General features: G+C 38.8%; 1 protein-coding gene across 1 annotated transcript in view; it reads right to left on the bottom strand.

The window, feature by feature from the left end:
• Positions 1-22,323, bottom strand: part of SPTLC2 (serine palmitoyltransferase long chain base subunit 2) — a 68,270-nt gene that overhangs the window by 37,200 nt on the left and 8,747 nt on the right. Inside the window, exons 2-9 of the mRNA XM_038179619.2 lie at positions 21,231-21,425; positions 12,464-12,618; positions 11,227-11,375; positions 10,773-10,897; positions 6,338-6,431; positions 3,755-3,860; positions 2,701-2,920; positions 843-969 (exon numbers count right to left, since the gene is read on the bottom strand). Of these exons, the coding sequence (XP_038035547.1) occupies positions 843-969; positions 2,701-2,920; positions 3,755-3,860; positions 6,338-6,431; positions 10,773-10,897; positions 11,227-11,375; positions 12,464-12,618; positions 21,231-21,425 (1,171 nt within the window). The remainder of the gene's footprint in view (positions 1-842; positions 970-2,700; positions 2,921-3,754; positions 3,861-6,337; positions 6,432-10,772; positions 10,898-11,226; positions 11,376-12,463; positions 12,619-21,230; positions 21,426-22,323) is intronic.

Raw genomic sequence — 22,323 nt, 5'->3', positions numbered from 1 at the left:
TGTAAGCAAATCAAGTGAAACATGCTATAACAGTAGAGTTCTTAATTATTTGTGCAAACTTTTTCACTGTTGAAGTTATCTGTCAGGTTAGTTGGTCAGGTGACCCATGTTCAAAAGTGAATACAGTTCTTCAGTATACACCACCACCTCGTGGCCAGATGCCTGAAACTCCTATAATATATTAAGGCACTTGAATTGTAAAAGCATCTGAAACAAAAAACATGGAGAAATCCTCAGCCAACTACTGACTTTGAAACTCAAGACTTAGACAGGTTTCCCCTTCCTTTTTTCCATCTTGAGAAAGTAAACCTGAATCAAGAAATCTGAATGTGCCTTCCCCAGTGTATTACTTCCTACAGCTCAAGTGAAAAGCAATTTCAAACACATCCTCATATTTACTTTAACCAAGGTGCAAGCATCAAGTTATACTAGAAATGAAAATAAAAAACATAAAAACATAGTTTTCAGCATATTTTGTTGTGTATTTTGCAGTCTTAGTTACTGTAGTGGACAATCTAAAAAGACGGGCAAATAACAAAGGACAGAAGAATAGGAAGAGCAAAGAGGAGACCTAGAAAAGCTAGGCAGAACAAAAATCAATTAAAGACAATACTGTCTCGTGAAACACTAGATGACTTACCTGTATATATTAATTCTTTATACCTTTATTAGGTTGATTTGCCAAGCAAGATCTCAAATTGTTTTGTCGCTCCAAAGACTCAAAGTCTACATGAAGTAACATACAATAATGAATGTGTACACTGAATGAGTTATCTGTCAAAGCAAGGTAGAGGTTCTGTTCGGTGTCCCCCTTCTACATGTCTAGTGTTCGAAAGACTCACCAAAAGTTGTACCATCTTCACCCATAATGCACTTCATGGAGGTGATGATTTGCTCCACAACAGGAGGTGACAATGATGTTGCATATACAGCACTGTGAGAGTATGTCCTGAGGTAATCAATCAGCTCCTAGTAAAACACAAGAGGCCATCAGACATTGCCTTCCCAGCACTCAAGAGAAATGCTTTAACCACACAGTAAAATGAGCCACTACTACAACGAACCTCTTCCAGAATGTCCTAGAAGAGAACAGGTCACTCAAGGATTTATTTTATAAGTAATAAGCAGTTGAAGTGCAAACAGTAGACACATGAAAACCCATAATTATGTCACAGAGCAAGAATATCCATTGATCAAAAACAAATGCCTGTGACAGACTTGTTTAGCTAACAATACCAGCATTAGATTGCGAGAAGGTGTTTGCATTACTCAAGCTGTGTGCAAGGCCATGTTTCAAGAGTGTTTATTGTAACAGTGGGAATATAAAACAAGTGAAATAGTAGGGAGCAGGATCTATGAGTACTTGCGTATCATGCTCAATATAATTGTTTCCCCACAAGTCACTAAACAGGGCACAGGTCACAAAATACTTTCTCCTATTTAGCAGCACAATATAAATTACATTTCCTGCTTTATTTAAGAGTGCAGGAACCTCAGACTACCACTCCTGCACTTCCCAGATAAATGTACCTTCTAGATTTGTTGGAGGATAAACACAGGTCATATGGGAACAAAGTACAAACATACCATAGATCTAGGCTGCTTGTTGTTTAACTGTAACAAAACCTCTGTAATAGCTAGACCACTCCAGTGAAGTACCATAAAAACCAGTACAAATGCCAGGACAGATTATGCCATCATAAAATTAATAAGGTTGATAGCATAATAACTGTTATAGTATAACTGAACGTATTATAAAAATGTGGAAATACTCCATTTCGTATTGTTGTCTGCATGGAATTGGAGTTAAATAAAAGGAAGTTGTAAAGGGATTTTGAAAAAAAAAAAAAAACAGGTAGGAAGATTTAAGGCCTCTTATTTCTGAAGCAATCTCTTAAACACAGTTCCTAAAATACAGCCATGAAGGACTCCTGGCTGCTTCACCTTACGCCAAGGGAGTTAATCCCACTGGCTCACTGCCTTGGAAAAAGAATAATATGGTGCTTTGTTCTGGGGAAGATGTCAGAGTCATTTTAGTCCAACTGCAGTAAACTATTAAAGAGGAGCATCTGCAAGTCCCATATCCATTTGGATGGACTAAAGTAATTGTCACTATTAGCATCTAAAAAATTATTGTCCTGAAAGGGAAATGGTAGAGGACATAAGAAATGGCAAGGATATAAGAAAGGGCAGCCTACACAACCCCTCCCAAAAGGAGCAGTTTGACAACTGGCAACACTTTCTAGCAGAACATGACTATAGAGGAGGATCCAAAAACAGTGTATTTTTCAAAAGGAAGCTGTTCAAATCCAGAGGGAACCAAATCCACCAGGCTGAGCTAAGAAGGGGATTTTCCACCAGATGAGCTGAAGAACTTTAGCTTCTGGCATTTTTCCCGCTAGTCTCATTAGAAATAATGTTGAGAAATCCCTGCTTCCTGGTTCCTAACACTTCCTAAAAAGAATTTACACCCCGACTGTACATTCTGCAAACTGAGCTCATCACTGACCACGTGGGATCTATAAAAGAGGCATTTTATTAGCCTCTTCCGCATTGCAGTCTTTCACTATAGTAGACAGCATGTAAAATTATGAAACAAATGGATGGTCATGGCAACTTGAGAAAGAAATCAATGTTGAAATGCTTAGTGAAGCAATCCACCATCAGTGTGAAACAGTCAGGACATTTCCAGTGTTTTACCTTCTTGCCCCCAATGTATCCTCCAGCAGCTCCAAAGCTTTTGGTGAATGTCCCCATCATAACATCCACATCTTCAGGATTGAGTCCAAAATAATCCACTACACCCCGGCCATTGGGACCCAGGGCACCTATACTGTGAGCCTCATCAAGGTACAGATAGGATTTGTACTTCTTCTTAAGGGCAATCACTTCAGGTAAACGGACTATGGAACCCTCCATACTGTTGAGAAACAGAAATTTATTTTAAGTTGATTTAATGGTTGGGACCTCTTTCTACAGCCCCAGAACACTAAACTTGCATTTTTTTTCCCCACTCTCATTAACTGTGATCACATAAGAATGGCTATACATGTTTTTATTCTACAGAGAAATTAAAAATACATGCTCTTTGCACCTAGTGCCCAGGTAACTATATTCTACTTGTTTATTCAGTACGTCAGTATCCTAGAGAGGTTCAACAGTAGCAGCAACAGTAAGTTAGAGGCAAAGGAATGTGTTCAGTGATTATTTTATGAAGATAACCTTTTTACTTCCACCCTCATGTCAGTATTCTGATCTGTCTTATTTACCTATTATTTTTAAGTCTAAGAGCTGCCTAGGATTTCAAAGACAACACTCCAAAACACCCCATTTTGTGCTGAAAGCCACCATGATTTAAATGCTTAACACAGCTAAACCTACTACATACTCCTACTCATTCAGAAAAAAACATTCAATTTGCGTAATTCCATCCACTATCATCATCTAGTGAGCACAGAAAGAACGGAATGGCCAAGCGAATTAAGATCTCAGCTCTGATATAAATAATCAGTTTAGATCAGCTTCTACAATCTGATCAAGATGTGGGCAACACTGTGACAACATCATGTGTAGCTACAATATTAGCAACACAAAGTCCAGGATGTGAAATATATATACCTCAACTTAAATCTCACATGAGATTCATGAAATAACTATAAAGTGATTAACATTGTTTGATTTGACAAAGGAACTCAAATACTAAGCAACTAGATCTCATGGGGAGGGTCTTAGGAATATAAAGAATAGTTTGTACCTGTATATTCCTTCCACCAAGATAAGGATTTTTTTCCAGGGCCTCCGTGTACGAGGTTGCCCATGCACAATAGCATCTTTGAGCAGCTTCTCCAGGCTTTGCATATCTGCACCAGAAATTACTGTTAAATGGTACCAAACAGCTATTGGCTTGAACTTTGACTACGACTAAAGACAGCAATACCACAGAAACACAAATTGGTCCAGTGGGGAGGATGGACCATACATAAGTCAATAAGCATGAACTTCATCTAGCTGCAGGCCTACATATGAGATTAAAGGGAATGGGTGACTATGAACTGCAAAGAAGAATTTGACCATCCCGAGTTGAAAGTACAAAGCAGCAAGACAGGGGGAGGGTGAGAGGAAAAGAGGAAAAAAAGGCATTTAGTTGTTAGGAAGAGAGAAAGCAATTTATGGAGCAAGAGCGTCCTTGTGGATAGAAATAAGTCAAAGAGCAACAAGTTCAAGGATAATCAAAGAAAGATAAGTAGAAGATAGACCAAAGTGCAGAACAAGGGGAACTAGTGTACTTTTACGTCACTTCTGTTTAGAAGCTGAAGAGACTACACAGGTGGAACAGGAAACTATTAAAAACAAACTGAAAAGGAGAAAAAAGGAAGAGCCAGTGTAGGGATGATGACAATGCTCAGCATATCAGAAACTACATGGCAACTAACAGCACTTTCTGTCTAATCTGAAACCTTATTAACTTCAGCTAAAAACACTTCATCTAATCCAAGGACACCTGACAGAGTGATGTGAGCAAATACATATACCCAAAATCAATCTTGGAAAGGAGGGGGGCAGGGGAAGCACTGAGGAAGGAATGGAGATGGGTGTAATCCAACCACAGTAGTTAAAATGTTGAGTAATAGACAGAAACACTAGGACATGAAAAAGAGCACGAGCAATCATGAAAAGATGATTGGTAAACTAGAGCAGGTGTAGCAGCAAGAGCAGCTTATGAACTAGAACTAGAGTAGGAATTAGAAAAATAGTTCAAGTTACTGTTGGAAGATAGATAACGTTCCAAAAAAGATGAAGTCAACGGTCGCCAACATATCTCTCAAAGAATAAAGGATGAAAGAAATGATGAGTTTAATGCAGTTATGGAGAACATTAGAATAAAATACTTCTGCTCTAATCTCTCAAAGAAGGGAGGTCTGAGAACTAGGTCTGACCTTAATAAACAGGACAAACTGCAGAATGAGGTAAGAAAAAAATCAAAACAATTTCTAAGAACTGCATGAGTGAAGCCAGTAACATCTCAGCGAAATGCAATGAATTAAAGCAGGATAGAATATAACAGGAGTAGTACTGAGAACACATGCAGTTTACTGCTTGCATTTGCCTTCTGATTCTGATGTGTAACTCCATTCTCTTTCAAAGATCCACGCCATCTATAAAGTTTCTAAAACATCCCATAGTCTCACCATTACTAGTTTGTATCTCATGCCCACAAACTATCTATTCCTCCATACAATACCAGGGCCTCTAAATCCCTCGCAGAATGCATTTGTCACAGGTGTTCTCTAAATTGCTGGAACTGGACACAACATTCAGAAGTATGCTTAAACAAATGCAGAAGCTGAACACAAAGTTTTTATGATCTTGCCCAGCAATTAAGCAATGCTGCGATCAAGGCTAATGATAAACCAAAAAAATAAAGCATTACCAGCACACTCTACGCTTTAAGGAAAACTCTTCAAACAACAGAGAACAAGAAAAACACAAAAGAAACAAGAAAAATAGTAGAAGATTCACTATCAAGTAGGACAAAAAAAAAAACAACAATTACAGAAACCCAAGCTTTCCTATCTCCACCAGAGGTTTCAAAGCAAGTCATCATGATCTCATAGAACGATAATATTAAAAGAGAAGCTAAAGAACGAAGGTAGTGGCTTTATGAATTAAGGAGAAGCCAGTACTTCTTTCACTAAGAATAGAAAGAACCTTATTTTTAAATCTGAGAATAGAATTATTCTAAATCTCTCCTTTGGAGGAGGCTGAAACTAGCAAAATGTCAATTTTTAAGTATTCGTTTCCAAAACAAACAAAACAAGTAATCCAGTTAAATAAATCTATGCTTCATGTCCTGGAACACCCTTTGTAATTACACTGTACGAACACATAGCTGTCAAGCTTAATATTTGTATTCTTAATGTTTTATCCTTTGGTGAAAAACTTCCCTAATTCCACAAAGTGTAATTTAGACCACTACAAAACCGAATTACATGTATGACATAGACCGTTAGATGAGTCTGTGCTGAGCTATCAAAGTAACAAGAAGCCATGATAGAACAATACTGCCCCTAAACTGCCAAAGAGCAAAATGTTCCTTTTCACATGCAGAGATGTAAGCCAGTACAGCTTCATGATAAAAGTGATACTAGTTGAGACTGAATGCATGGGGAATTTCCAATCCACTATGATTAAACAGTATGTAGCAGCAGTCTTCTCAGCTTTCAGGTAACCAGCAATTGATTTCCTTGCATGACATTTGATGTCCAACTACTAGAAGATAAGACAGATCGGATCCATAGCCCCTGCAGAAAGGCAGAGCCCACCGTTTTATACTTACTGTTGTGCTTAAAGATTCGAATAGTTGCTCCTGACAGTCTTGCTCCGAGCACTAGTGATGCATGATTCAGTTCATCACTCAAAATTAGACAGCCCTAAATTAGAAGGAGAAAAAGGAAGATATTAGAAAGGGTATGTTTTGTAGTCAAGCATACAACACCATTCAGATCTGAACTGCACATAAGTCATTTAAGAACAAAAAACCACAAAAGAAATCCAACATAAACATAGCCAGTTCAGGCAAGACTGCCAAAGAAACAATTTGCAGCCTTAGTATGGCAAATGAAAATACACTATTGTTATTACTTAAAAAAAATCTTAAATTTCACTACCAAGAAAACTTGCAGCTGAGCATGCCTGAATGCTTTATGATGACTATTAGTACTCATCTTCCTACACAGCCAGGTAAAACAGAGCATAGCAGCTTGCCACAGTTCACTTGGCAAGACTGCAGTGGTGCTAAGAAACAAAATCCAGGGCAATGAGTTCCTAGGTTAATGACTTTATCACTAGGTTGCACTGTTTCTTACATTCAAAGGTAACCACTGCCTAAACCTGTGTTCAGAGTGGTTACAAAAAAAAAAAACCACTAATTTTCTTTAATGCCCAGAATTATCAAGTACTTTGTAGACTGAGGTAATGTACAAGAGACAGTAACAGGAAAGCAAAAGTAAAGAGAAATTCCAAAGTTTTCTGAAGCCCTTAAAGATTACATTTATTATTTTTCCAAAAAAGGGAATACATATTCTTGAAAGGATATCTTAATTGGATATGTTTTCAGAGCAGCAACAATTACAGATCAATAGTTGATAAAATGCCTACAGCTGCAGCTGATCAATGCCTAGAATTACAAAATGCGGCAGCACAGACAATAGAAGTCTTTCCCAGGAATTGCATTCAATCTTAAGTGTTTCAACTGCTGTTACAAGAAAGGTTCACCCTGCATATTTTGGAGACTTTAACATGTGCAGCAGGGAAATCTCCAACTACTGTTTGCTCTTTGGCACAGGACAAGGGTATGCATGCTACATCACAGGGTATTGCTGTTAAACACAACTACAACAGCTGAAGAAACCAGTACTAGCATCCTTCTTAAATGGTAAATAGTAGGAAAAAAATGATAGATTAAGAAAAGGAGATGAGATTAATATTCTAGAAGAGGCTTCTCCACAAGTACCGATATGAGTGGTTGGTAGAGAAAGAAAATACAAGTTGTTGAGTAGCCCTTTTTTGGCCCTCTATAGCAGAAGGACATTCAATTAGACCAAAAATAAATAAAACTGAAGCAGAAGTAAAGAATCTAATAGTTCATGCTTCTCAAGAAAAGGCAAAGTATCAAAGAAATCACTGGTTCTGTACAGCAATAGCTGATGATCATACCTAAAACACAGGAGTGATGCTACCACAATAAGGCTTTGGCTGCATTTATCAGCCAACTTACGTTTGAGAGAGTAGCTAGGTGACTATGACTAACACTAATTGGGGATTACACTACAGGTATCAAGACAAATATATGCTAGTGAAGATCCTATCACTTGTGTTTTACAAAGCAGAAATGAAAAAATGTGGCTTTTGCTTCAGTTACCACAAAGTGCTATAAAAATGAATTGTTGAATTCAGACCTGAGGACTTAATTTCAAACTGACTATACACGGAAGATAATTTGGTTGCTTTCTTAACAACCAAAGCAAGATCCTTCAAGCACCGTTGCTTTACCTCTGCTATCTAGCCTCTGTCAGTCCCAAGCTATGATGCAAAGCTCTGTGCTAAAGGTATTACAGTATGCTGCTATTACCAGCTAGTTACTCTAACAAGATTAATGACATTTACTTCAAATTAGGCAAGTTTTGTAGCCTAGCATTCCCTCACAGTTTAATGACTTCTGACTACATAATCCTTAAGTCCCACATTATCTGTTGTCTACACTCAGCATACTTGGCAGTGACTGTACGAGGCAGCTGACAATTTGGCTGTTCACAGTGAGTGGGTCTCCTGCTGAAGACCACCAGGTGCAGGAAGACCTGTTTTTAGTGATGCTTTACCAGTGCTGAAATACAACTTCCAATATATACCAATTATACCTCTTTTCAACATCTGCTTAGTAGAAGCTACTGTTGACAGGGCATAGTGAACAAAGCCTGGGTGATGCTGGTGAAACTTTTGAATTCTTTTTGTTGACCAGATTACGGGGGTTGAGTCCAATCCTAGAATTGTCAGGTCATATTTGTTGCTATTAAGAGTGGATTACATAGCAACATAAACCACATATATAAGGATTCTAAAGAGCAAAACCAGAACCCGTGGTCCAGTAACACATACACAAATAACTTTATTGCAATGGCTTGTGTTTTAAGCTAATTAGTAAGTTGTAATATAATTGCCCAGATAGGATTCAAATAATAATTAGTTTCAAGTTGTATTAGTGACTGTCAAAGAAACATCTTCCAGCCAAATGATGTTGTCATTACCGATTATATTTGTAATAAGTAATGTGTAATAAACCTCCAAGAATTCATGTTCAAAGAAATTTTATACCTCAAAAGTCTATCTAGGACATACAAAAAGACACAAACAGTCGTGAGATGAGAGCCCAAGAGTTTAATCAAGCACAGGAGTCCCTCAGCTTTGCTGAAGCCTAACAAAGCATTGAAAAAACAGGCTATGCACACCCAGCCAATCATGTGCTGGGTGGTGCCAGAACTCAATATTTGATTTATGTGAGTTTTTATTTGCAGACAATGAAGAAATCAAAATTGCAGCAAGGAGCAATGTTGGGCAGCCAAATGAAAAAGCATTTAGTGAATGTTCTAAACCATTAAATGGTTCATTTGACGGGAACTCTTTTCTTCAGAAGAGAACATTTTCTGTTTGGAGTATTCACTTGAGTATAAGGGCATTTCTAAGGTTATGAGGCAAAAACCTACTACTTTAAATAAAGTGCACAAAAACTACGTAGGCTTATTACTAACAGTGCAGATTGTTGTAACCATCTGAGTATGAAAAGAGCTGGATTATTAAACATGCAAGTTATGTGCATGAAAACAGCTACAATACATACCTTGGTATTTACTGCTCAGATTCTTTTGGTGACTGTAAAAGCCAGTTAAAGTTCAAATGTGACAGCTAAAGAGCTGAGTGAGGTGTCTCAAGGATATTCTGATACGCTATTTAAGATGTAGCGGGATCCACATATTCATAAAGAAGGGTTGACTAACTGTGATAATTGGCAATTTCTCGCTTAGAACACAACACACAGACAGTCAGAGGTATGTTTATGTAGACTTCTAAATCCAAAAGTTCTCACAGAAATTATGTATCATTTTTCTGTCCAAGAGAAATCAGGGAGATGTAGGAAGACAAGAAGCAGCAAAAACCAAGTAAAAGACATAAGGACACATTATTAAAAAACAGCCTCGTGGAGACAATTCACTCCAGAAAAGACTAAATTTGAAACACTCTCAGGCATCACTTTGAAAATAAATAAGTTTTAAAAAATCAGTGGAAATCTGGTATTTAAAACATAACAGACCAAGAGAAAAAGGGCATTAAGTAGACACTGCTGCTTCAGTTACAGATAACATGAAAAGTAGGAAGACACTAAAGCTAGTCAAAAAGAGAATCACCAGGAGGAAACACTGCTGTGAAGAACAAATGCAGCAAATTCATAATCCTAGAAAGTGATTTCAGAAAAGAAGAATAAGTGGAATAAAGGAAAAAGTAATTCACCACAGAGGAACAAATAGGTTTGTAATGCCAGGCTAGCAGTAAACCATCTTCAAAAAGATATAGTTCCAGTACTTGCATTATTTTGCTCAATATAGCAGCTAAGAGAACATATATTTTGCACCAGAAGATACAAAGAACTCTTTTCCATTTCATTTTCCAATAACTTTAAAACTAGTTTGAGATGCAAGACACTCAGGCTGCATTGTGTACTGTTTTATGGGGCACACAGTAGATATAATCAGTGTTCCAATTTCGCATTATTTCTCTTGAATAGCTTTTCTAGGAGAATTTAGCTCCTTCAACATAAGGATTTTTCAGACGTCACTTGAACAATAAATCCTGTATGTACAACATGCAGTTCGGCTCTTCTGTGTGCCTCAAGACAGCCACTTCCGAAGTGTCTGAAGAGCACCAAAATACCTTCAGTTAACCAGCCACCATTTCATATACTAATGAGTAGCCTGAGGAAGCAAGCCATAACATGCTATGCTTTCTCCTAGAAAGAGGCGATCTAAAGTGCTATAATTTCCTAGGATGCTGTTGCCCAAAAGATTTTTGCAAAGGTCAGTGACGTGTACTGTGACCTATAGTTTCCACAGAAAATTTCTGCAAGGGCTTGCACTGAAGAATAAAATAAACAAATAGCTTTTAGAAAACTGGACCATTATGGTCTTCATTAGCCATGCTTTTACTAGTAACTTGAGCCATACCTTGCCAACTAAAGCAGGAATGTTCATAGAGTTGGTTGCAAACCCCATTCCGTATGCCATTGCAGATTCCACACCTAGAAATCTGGCAACTAGCTTTTCCAGCTCCTCATGTTTGTCCAAGTTTCCTGCACATAAAATAAATTCAGAGTAAGAAGCTTTCACTACTGCTGTATTCTACAAGAAGTATTTTCATCAACCAGTATGTGGTTTTGAATAAAGACTGTACAGGAATACTAAAAAAACTACAAGCACACACACATCAGAAAAAAAAAGCAAATAAACAGCAGTCCTGTATAAACTAAACCCAGCAAGTCATCTCCACTGAAGTTATGACTTTTTTATTGCTTAGTCTGAAGTTCAAGAGCTGGAACAATTAATACTTAAAAGACCTGAGATCAAATTTAAAGACTTAGAAACATACAGTCAGGAAGCATCCTATCTTACTCCAACTTACCCATCTCCTGCCTACTGCTGCACACCCCAGCTCCATACTGGGACAGAACTTTAGCTGCTGCTTGTTGGCAGGTCCCATTGTTCTGTGCAAATCCAAGGTAGTTGTAGGAACCCATATTAATAATGCCCTTTATCACTTTCCCTGTATACCTGTGTTTTAAAAACATCACAAGTTAGGACATACACAATTGTAAAACTAACTACACCAGAAGATTCTTATTCCTGTTTCCTAGAACTAAACATAAAAAAAAGTCAATAGAACCAACAGCATTTTTTTTTTCCAGTGTTGACCCTCGTTATGAAACTAAAATTATCAGTGAGAAAGATGTTCTCCCTTTCTTGTGGTCTCAAACTAAAAGTGGAAGTTCCCACAACAGTTTACACATTAAGAGGCATTTATGCTATTGTATCTAGCATTGCTTGAGGCTTCTCAAACTATTTGTTGTTTCTCTGACATGTCCCCTTCATAGTCCCAGAAACATACAACTTTCTTCCCGATTACAAAATATGATCTCTAGATCAATTAACTTGGCAGCCCCTCAAGCAGGATATCCTCTAACTGCAGAAAGGAAACACATCTGGCACTGCTGTGCTAATGCTACGTGACAAGGAGATTAAGGAAGAAGTTTACTGGAAAAGAGTTTTAATTATTTTCCTCCTGAAAGCTAAGGAGAGACACAACTAGTTTCACCAAATACTATGCTGCAAACCTCTTCACACAAACCTTGTGGTATGTCACTTCCAATTCGTAAAAACAAAACAAACAAACAGAAAAAACACCCTGTCCTTAAGCTTCTGGTTTTGTTTCCTCAGTCTATTTCAGTTCTGACTCAAATCAATCATGCTAAATTCAGTTTCAGCAGCAACATTTAAATCAAGTATTTAAATCTGGATTGATTCTAAACCAGCACAAGAAGTCAAAAGTAGTAATGCAATCCGAAGTATCTATCCACCCCAGGTTCTGGTCATCACACACAAAGACATTAATTTTACTATAGGAGCAGGCCAATGAAATCTTAGCACAGTCAGTGGCATCAATAGGTCTTAATATCAAAAGATTATATAAAAATAATCTTGGTGGCCAGATGTGGTTCAAAACAACCAAATTATTTAATTCAAGCCAGTAGATAACTCAAACATAATTCCCTGCTCCTTTAACCTCACATCCTTTAACATGCTTGTATAGACTCTCTAGTTAAAAATAACTGTTGGAAGCCTTTTCTTCCATTTTAACTCACGTGAATGTCCAGTTATAGTCATGAGAAACTCTTTCCATCATGTCCACTTTGGCCCCTGGCACACTGCAGATTGGACGGTTCCAGCTGTCTCGAATGCGCATGTAGAGGTTTCTGGTGTAGAAATTTTCAAAGTCTTGGTACAACGGGACAAAGTCCTGAAACACATCAAAAGCACTCAAAGTAAAAGGAAAGAATATATCACAGCAAATCGGAAATAAGAGGAATAAATTATTTTCTGAAACAACAAGCGCAATTTGTAAAATGAAAGGTCAAGAAAACACAGGAGAAAGGTAAGACCTCTTCACTGAGCTGAAACCAATTCCACCCAAAGCAGTTTAGATATAGTATTATTACTTCTGCAAGCACATAATTACTTGAAGGTGATACAGCAGCAAAACAAAGACAGCAACTGAAGAGATTCAAGTAGTGGCGCAAAGTCTATCTGCTAAATGCGATTTTCAAATTTTTTCAATCTGCAAATCCCCAAAGATTCCCCAAGGATTCTGCCCCCAAGGTTTCTTCAACAGTAGGTGTTTATTTGCATATAACAAATAAAATGCCTAGTGAAGAACAGGCATGCTTTTCCTAAGTACTTTTCATCAAACCTTAGTAGCTCGTATCATCTAAAAGCCATCAACCACAACTAGGAAAAAAAAAAAACAAACAACTTTCATAGCAATAGGTCATGCCTCAAGGTGTAAAGCCTCAAAAATTCTGATGTATTGGTGAGAGAGTGCTGAAAGCAATACAGAAACTGAGCTGCAAGGTCCTAATGATGCAATAAGGTCTTGTTCTCTGAACTTGACTGCGACTTGAAATCCCTTGGCTCTCGTTCCAGCTCTGTTATCAACCTGATGGCCAACCTTGTTGGCTAGTCAAGGAGAGAATCTACCTGGAAATCTGCAAAAACCCACTTTGTGGGATGCATAGCTGTATAATCTTTACAACAGACTTGTATTCAGCCTTCAGAATTAAGCAGAGCAAGGGAATATGCAATTGTTTTTTTTGCACCAGACAGTGTGCATTGCTTTCCTGAATACACGATGACTTAAAACTGAGGTACTCTGCTATATTTTATTTCATACATAAGAAATGCATTTAAAACAGCAGCATTACTGTTATCAGAGTTCATTCTCAGAGCTTACCACATTTTTTTAGCACAGAATCTGAACTCTTAAGCTACCTTACGGCACCTCTGTTCATCACAGCTTATCATCAAGCAAGTCCAACAGGATTTCTTTGTATGAGCATTTCCTGAGTTCTAGCTTCCCTTCCAACATTTTTCAGGAAAACTAAGTGACTGTCTTGAATGGATAACACACAGAAATGTCAAACCAAGTGTGACAAGTGTAAGGACATCTGAGCATTCAAGAACATGTTTTTCTGGCCTACTTAAAACGCTCCAAAGCCCTAAGATTCCATTATTACTTTTCAATTAAAGGGAAGTTTGACATTCAGTGGCGGTAAGAATGCATAATTAATTTCCTACTGTCACAAAAACATGCCTTTGTAAAAATCTATAAAAGGAAAAAGTAGATTTCATGACAGGGGTAAAAGCCAGCATCACATTTCTTCCTGTTTTTCACAATAGAAATGAAAACATAGAGAGAGGCATTTTATTTTAGGTGACAGGATAGGCAAGATAGAATATCTGTCTGACCAAATGCTAGTACTAGCCTGACGTTTATACCACTGAAGCAGAACTGGGACTATTTATGCCAGTTTTTTTAAATAATATCTCAAACAAATGAGCACTGACAAGCTTTTATGTGCAATGCTCAACTGAAGAAAGAGGAGTTTCTTTCCTTTACCTTCCACATTTAATGATTTCACAACTTTCAGCTTAGAGTAAAAGAACCATCTAGGTCCACCTCTTAGCATCCTCCTAGCAGAAGCTGCACAGGAAAGACAGAGAGCGCCCCAAAGAACTAACTCCCAAATAGACACATCTGCACTCAACTCCCCCTCTGCTTTGCCTGTGCATAATGACATGCCCAAAAGGCACAAAGATGCTCATTTCCATCATTTCAATTATGGAAAAACAAACCAAATTTAGCCAGTGGTCTCTCCTCCAGGGAATCACAAGCATATCATTTCTCAAATGAAGGCGTCATTTCTATGAGCTAAGATACACCAAAGGGCTGTTATTTCTTCCATGTTCTTCTACTTTACAATTTGACGTTATTTCACACACGCCACATCTTCTCTGAAGGTCCTCTGTCAAATGAGCTTAACAGAAACAAAGTTGTGTTTTTGCAGTAGAGAACTAATTTTCTGTATTCCAAGGTAGTTGTGTAGTCATAATAAGGAGAAATGCTCAGTAGATAAGTGGACAGGAGAAGGCCTCACTGTTCCAAAATAAGATAGAAGCTGGAGAAAAACAGGATGAGCAGTGTGAGAACAGTAAAACAAAGATCACAAGTTCTCAAAACATAAGAAAGGAGAAATTAAAGGGTAGAAAAAAAAAGAAAAATTGTACATCTGTGATGCAGAGAAGCATCGAGTAGCTTGTGAGCCTGTAGTACTCAGCCAATGAGGAAACAGGGGAGGTGATCAGGCGTCGGGTAATAGGGAATAAAGGTTATGATTTGTTTCCTAAAATGCACTGCTGATTGACAGGACGCCCACCATTGCAATTGCAAATAAAATAGCTCCACAGAAGATCCTGTCTGAAGAAAATTATTTGAGATGTTTCTCACAGGAATAGCTAGTCAGCTGAAGGAGTTGTAATCCTACAGAAAATCATTCATTTTCTGAAGTAGCTACACAGCTCTATCCTTCCTCACCTGCAGCATCTCACTGGCCCAGGCAGAAGGTTAGTTTCAAGCCTGAACCACTACAAAAACTTGGCCACTTTTACAATGGAGAAAAACACCTCGGTATTGACAAACACATATACGAGAAGCTACACAGCTACTGTACTCTACTACAGAGTCCTGCTGTGCATGACAGTATTTGAGGCAGTAGAGTGAGATCCTGACTCATGACACAGAATCAAACAGTTACCCACAAGCGTCAAACTCTGTTACAGCATTTTATAGGGGTGGGGGAAGCAAGGAGCTCAAAAAGAAACTGGCACGTGAACTGATCAATACTTGAGGGATTTGGACTTATTACATCTACTTATAATCTACTGAAACACTTCAACCATTTTCAGCTTTTCTCAGAGACCATCCTTGCTTGACAATTTAGCTTTGCAGTAGTTATTCAAGCACAGTAACTGTGTGACCCAGGAAATCAACTGAAACTTCAGCCCTGGTTCCTGGCGAGGAGTGGAGGCTGGAAGTGAGTCACTGTACTAACTGCAGCAGGTATGCCTGGGCTGATACAGTCCAATCTCACCTCAGATTTCTGATCAGATAAAGTGTGCTTTATTTTGAAAGCCAGGCTGACAAAGCAGGAAGAGTAACAAGCTCAGCTGGTGAGATAAAGATGATCACCCACAACAGGTTGATACCACTGAAAGAGATATAATGCAAGGAGGATCTTACAAGCCAACAGCGTAACTTGAAATTGATTTAACTGTGAAGTAAGAGTTTGCTAAATCCCAGATTATCCTAAGGAAAAAAGTCTCTTAAAACTCAACAGAAATTCGAGGAGTAAGTTATGGGTAAGGGAACTCATGTATAATACAGGATACTAGCCTCACTTTTTGGGGGTACCAGGGAAGCACTAAGATTATAGCAATGTGCTTTACTTGAGGCATCAGCTTGATGTCTGCCCCTTTGTATATCCTCCCCTTCACCCCCAGCAATAAACCACTCCCAGCTAGCTCTTTTAAGGGGCTTCCTTGGAATAGGATAAACGGGAAGTGCCATTTTGGCATAAAGCAAAACTGAACTACCTGTTCCCTCAATAATCCTAGCCCCACGCAGCTGAGAACACAAAAAAGGGAGGCAACAGGGACACTGCACCTTTGCAAATCACTGTAGGCTTTCAACTACAGCAAACAAACAGCAAGGAACTGTCCGTATGCTACTTCTACAACTACTTTTCAGAAACAAGTTTGGACTTTGAGAACCCTCTTTCAGAGCTGGCACACAGGGTCAGACGGTTTGCCTGCTGTTTGTTTTGGTGGGGCATTCCAGAGAGAGAGCAGCAAGGAGTACAGAACAGAGGCCAGCTGAGTTCTGCATGGAAATCAAATATTTTCAAATTTTTCAACTAAGAAAAAAACAATTTGGGAAGGCTCCATGGGATCTATCAATCCATACTGTTTCAAATGTTTGGCATTTGTAACTACAGTGCTTTATTGCAACAGTGTCCTAGCTGCTCTGCTGGAAGCAATCACTGCTCCATTTACATGATCTTTGGAGCTTATTGTTATTTGTTCCATTGAGTTCTCATCCTATTTCCAATCCATCAGTCTTTGTAGCCAAAAAGAGATATCAACCTTAGGTGGAACTGCTTTAGTTGGAGGAAAAACATTCTAGGAGTGAGCCGATTCTTTGAGTAATCTTCCGAGTAGCCATCCACTCAAACAACTGCAAAGGATATAATGTTCCTAGATCAGGGAGCAAAAGGAACATTTTCTTCCATCTGAAGTGATAGGAACGCGGAGCTAAGAAATCCTCCACAGTTCTGTTCCTGTCAGTTGAAGCCTAGAACACATCCCACTTAAAGCAATGCCAGATACAGAAACCTAAGTCCTAGTGATCTCCCAGAAGCCTGAAAGATACAGCAATTTCAAAAAAAAAAATAAAAAGAATGAGAAACAAGGGAAGAACAAAGTTCTCCCTTGCAGATGCAGCACCTTAGCATGGGTGATTTGTACACCCAAGATTTCATCATATTGTAAATTAATACTACAAATGAAGGTCATAATGAGGGCTTTGTACCATTAGCTTGGGGCATGGCAACATGCAAATGCAGTGATTATGTTGCTTTTATAGCCAGGTTCTCTCAGCATTGCACCTAAGCTAACAAATGGCGCTATGAGCACCAGCGAGGCTTATCTGCAGTTCACATAACGCATTCCCTGATAGTACAAAACTAGCTCTGAGTGGACACTTCCAACAAACTTCAGACTTCTGAAAGGAAGCAGAAATACTAGTTCTATCTCCTGCTACGTGAGTCAGGAAAATGTGGAGCAACAACTCTGGGTAGCCTTTGTATCCTCAGTGAGCCTACAATGAGCTGTACAGGTGCTCAGACACCACCGAGCGAAGGACTCCAGCTTACTGCCCCTAAGATACTTGTTCACAGGAATCCCACTGAAGACCCCAAATCATCCTCATTTAGATATTTTCTCCCATATACAATGTAATCAGTAAGGAAACCAGACTGGGATAAATGTAAAAGTGGCTTTCATCCTACCTGTAGAACGCTACGAGCACAGCAGGTGAGAAGGTTATGACTAAGCATTATGTTAAACTGGATATGCATAAACAGACTCCAGGGTAATTGAGAACTGTTAATCTTTCCACTCACCCATGCCTAAAAGAGACTGATAATGTTTCTGACAGGATGTGCCACGTAACAGGGGGTTCCAGGAAAAGCCCAGCTGGATATGTTTTAAATGAAGCCAAAGCCCATCAAAGACTAATTCCTGGAAATCCGTACTAGCAAAGCCTGTTCCTTTCTACATTTTTGTGTAGCATTGGTGAGAGATTATTTTTTCTAGAATCACTCATTGCAATGTGCTGCTCTCTAATAAGTAACAAGGAATTTACCCACTGTCAGAGACAGACCCAAAACAACCCTGTTAGAAAGCCTATTCTTAAAATTAGTCCCATCCGCTTTCATTTTTCAGTTCTGGTAAACATGCTGTCAAGTGACCGTTTAAGGAAGGATTTGCTCTACTGAAACAAAGTACCTTCCAAAATATATAAAAACTGAAGGCTTTTTAAAAAATATTATTTTCAATACCACATTTTGCACCTAGGCTTATTCTATGCTGTCAACTGCAATCACTTTCAGCAATACACCACAGAAGGCTGACAAGCTTCAATTCCATGACTTTCAGGACCAGTTCTTTCAGCCCTGTATGAAATCCACCCTCACACTACGTAATTTAGTTCTACTCACACAAAACATCTTCACACACTGTTCATTCACAGTTACTCTCAATGGCTTTGCTTTGAATTCTTCACCTGAAAAGTAATTTAAGAATTATTTCAGAAAACTAGAGCTAACCCTTTTGCCTGATACTTCAGAAAAACAATTAGCTAGGTCTTTAAAATTTATGTACAAAAAATGTTGCTTTCCACACAGAGGTTACAAATCTGCCCGCGAGTACTTCAGAGCAACTGCAGGGCTTCTTTAAACGACATGTATTAAAGAAAAGTGGTTTTTTTAATCATTTTATGCATATTAGTATCTATTTCCTTAGTAAAAGATAATTGGGCTGGCAGCCAGCAGCTTGAGAGATTCAAATATTTGAAAATCACAAGAAACTGTTTTAAAACAAGTCATTGAGCACCCTCCTATACCAAAATAAAACCTGGCTCCCACACCAGATACACTGCAACAACTTGTTTGCAGGCAAACAAAGCTCAAAGCACCAAAGTGCAAGTTAAGTGCGGCAGGTTCTGGATCTCACATGATCAATTTGCTGTTTGTCCAATATTGGAAACAGCTGTTCCTACCTAAGCACTAGAAGCATGAATTAGGGAAGTACACTACACTGGGATTTCTTCCACACCTAAACTCTTCTATGCAGGATTTCCTATTTTTCACTCTGCTGCAGTATTCACTGTGCTACTCATGACACGCCACCCAGCAAAGAGATCCTTCAGATAAAAAGCGCCTCTCACTAGATCCATCCATGGAGATCCTACAGACAAAACAAAAACAGAACACACGCAGCTCGTTCCTGCAAGCCATGATCCACAGACAAAGGGTTTCCATTCATCTGTCCAGGAGGTACGCTTGTTAAACAAAAGCCTTTCAGGAGAGGATGCAATACTAACATTTCTTTATAAAGGAAAAAATACATTTATTTTTTTTTAGAACTAGGACTAGTTTGCTAACAAACTGTGCCTTTATCACCTGTGACAGCCTTTATGGAGAGCCTCACATCGGTAATATATCCCCAAATTACAACTGCTGCCCAAGGTCTCCTCCTCATGACTGCTCCCACAGAAAAGGGTTACTGTAAGCAGTCTTGAACCTTACGCATTTGTAAGACAACAAGCATTTAACCAAAATACAGTAACTATCATATAGACTGACCTAATTTACACCAACACTCCCAGCTGCCCCTTTCAAGCCCTCAGGTACCATGAGTATGAGCCAACATTTCAACTTTTATTCTGATATCCAGCCTTGGTATATTTCTGCAGCTGTTTACTCCTTTCTGTTTCTATTTCTAGTTTACACACAGAAAAACAGTGTCTCAGGTGATATAAAACAAAGTAGCTGAAACAAATTTAAAGAACACATCAAGTTACAAAGCTTTAGCTAGCAATCCTTACTCAGATACTGTAACTGCTATAACAGATCAAGATTTTACTTCCCGATTCCACAAGTCAATTTTGGAAATAGTGTAAATTTAACTTCCTGTACTTTTAATGGGTATGTAGTATCTATTCTTCATTACATTCCTATAAGGATGTTTCTGTTTTGGAATTAAGAGCTTTGCTATGAGTCAGCTGAATTCCACCTCATGGTAGTTACACAAAGAAGCTGCTGTGGAATGATTTTAGGCATCGGTTGCTTCACTGTATCTTAGCTGATCTACCATAATATAATGTCAACTTGACCCCTGTGCTGCCTCCAAAAGGAGGCTTGTCTTTTCTCCTCCACCCTCCTATCCATAGTTATCTGTTTGCATTCCTGACCTCCCTCCCCCCACACTTATTTTCTGACAGCCAACTGCTCGTGTGGCCACTCAGAGAACCAGAAACCAGCAAGCGAAAGTCAGACTGCCTTAAAGTTTGTAAGCCAGATCAGTTCCCCAAAGTGGCTGAGAAAACCAGAACCACAATGAGCAAGAGTAAGCCTATCCACTCCACTTCAGGAGCAAAGCTCACTGGTATTCACACTATGCTAAGAGGGCTCACACAGCATTAGCAGGAAATGCCTTGTGAAATGCAAGTTTAAATGGCAGCTTTCAGACTGCAACCTCAGTGGGGACTAGAGGCCTCTAAAAATGATTTTAGACAACATAAAATTATCTATCTCAGACTAACTGCTGCAGCTGGCAAGACCTTTTACCTGTTAACAGAAGCTCTCATTAATAGCTTTTTTTTTTTTTAATGCTATCATAGAACCAGGAGTCAGTACCTCTAATTACTTATTAGCTAACTTGCTTGCAGTGTCTTGGACCTCATGTGAATTTAAAAGCATCCAGCTTGTGCTCAGGTTCTTACACACAAGATTTTCTTTGCAACTACTCAAGCTAATGAGAATTAATAGCATGCTTCCAAATCAAAACAGACGGACACCAGAGCAGCATTAGAAAACCTCCCACTGCTGTGAAGCTCAAGCCAGATCCTTCCAGTAGCACTTCTGTAGCTGCTGGTGCTGGCAGATCAGGTCTCTCTCTCCCTCAAACCCTTGTTTATGCTGCTCTCAGTTTGTTGATGTAACTGTTGATACAGCTTTGCAGTGAAGCAGACAACATAACTGGTCCACCAAAAAATAACCCAGCCAAAAAAAAAATTGTTTTGTATAATCACACACTGGTAGTAGCATAATATATGGGGTATTTAGAAGACAAAGAAAACAGCAGAAAACCAAGCAATACTGCTCTACAAAGAAATACCCAAACTATAGCCTCAGCCACACAATTTCCCACTAAACATTGGTGTCTCCTGGTGGTTACCTTTTGTTCTTCTCTTTCTATCGCGTTCTGACACTTCTCGATCTTCCATTGCCGCATGAAGTCTCGCAGATATCCAAAGAGAGTGAGAACACCATAGCCTACGTAGGTCAGCACAGCAACCAACATCGGTGTTTCTTCAAAAGCTTCATTGAAGGGCCGTTTGTATAATCCTCCATTGTGCACAACATGATTTATCTGAAGTGAAAATGTAAAGAGAGGTACCTGTGAGATACTCATTAACGACACATCAGACAGGCATTTCTGAGTAGTCACTGATCGCTTCCAAGTTGTGCATTCCCCCTGCCCATCTCAAAGCTCTTCTTGCTAGGTCCAGTTGTTATTAACAAACGCTATCAGCCCCCATACACAAGGTTGCTGTGACACAGCCTCCTCATCCACCGAGTTTTGATATAACTGAAGTCACAGAGCAGTGAGGCTTCCCAGACCTACTGCAGAGAAAATACTAACAAAAAACAAAACAAATAAAAAAAATAGTTTTATTAAGCTAGCCACTGTATTCTCAGGGTTATGAAAACTGAAAAACTAACTGGACAATATCAAAGGAGGCTCAACTTCAGAACCCTGAATTGCCGCAAGAAAACAAGTATCATCTGTGTCTCCATAGCCTTAGCCTAAAGATGCTGACGTAAATGTTGCACTTATCCATGTGGTGGACATGTCTCAGACAAAATGTCATTGTGCACAGGCTCCACATTGCATATATGTCAGCACCCAGAACAAAGAAGGGCTTTCTGTGCAAAGCACACACTACAAGTGTGTATGACTACAAGTCATCTTGTTACTTCAATACTACCTCCTGAAACTAAGAACTTGACCCGTTGGATAATACATGGGCATCTCAAGTATCATTGCTGTAACTTTATTTGTGACTATTACAGAAAATCTTTGCAACTACAAGGCTCTCTCAACATAACATTGGGGTGGGAAAAAATATCATAGTGTGAACTAGACTACTCACTCCAAGAAACAAGTTAAAAATCCAGATATAAAACATTACTGGATCAAAACCAAGAAACCTTGCCCTAGATGCATGTTGCTGTGTGTATTTCAAAGTTATAGACTAGCTATCCTA

This window comes from Anas platyrhynchos, chromosome 5 (assembly GCF_047663525.1).
Source record: "Anas platyrhynchos isolate ZD024472 breed Pekin duck chromosome 5, IASCAAS_PekinDuck_T2T, whole genome shotgun sequence".
Lineage (NCBI taxonomy): Eukaryota > Metazoa > Chordata > Aves > Anseriformes > Anatidae > Anas > Anas platyrhynchos.
Note: the sequence above shows the minus strand (reverse complement) of the source record. Positions and strands in the feature narration are given on the sequence as shown.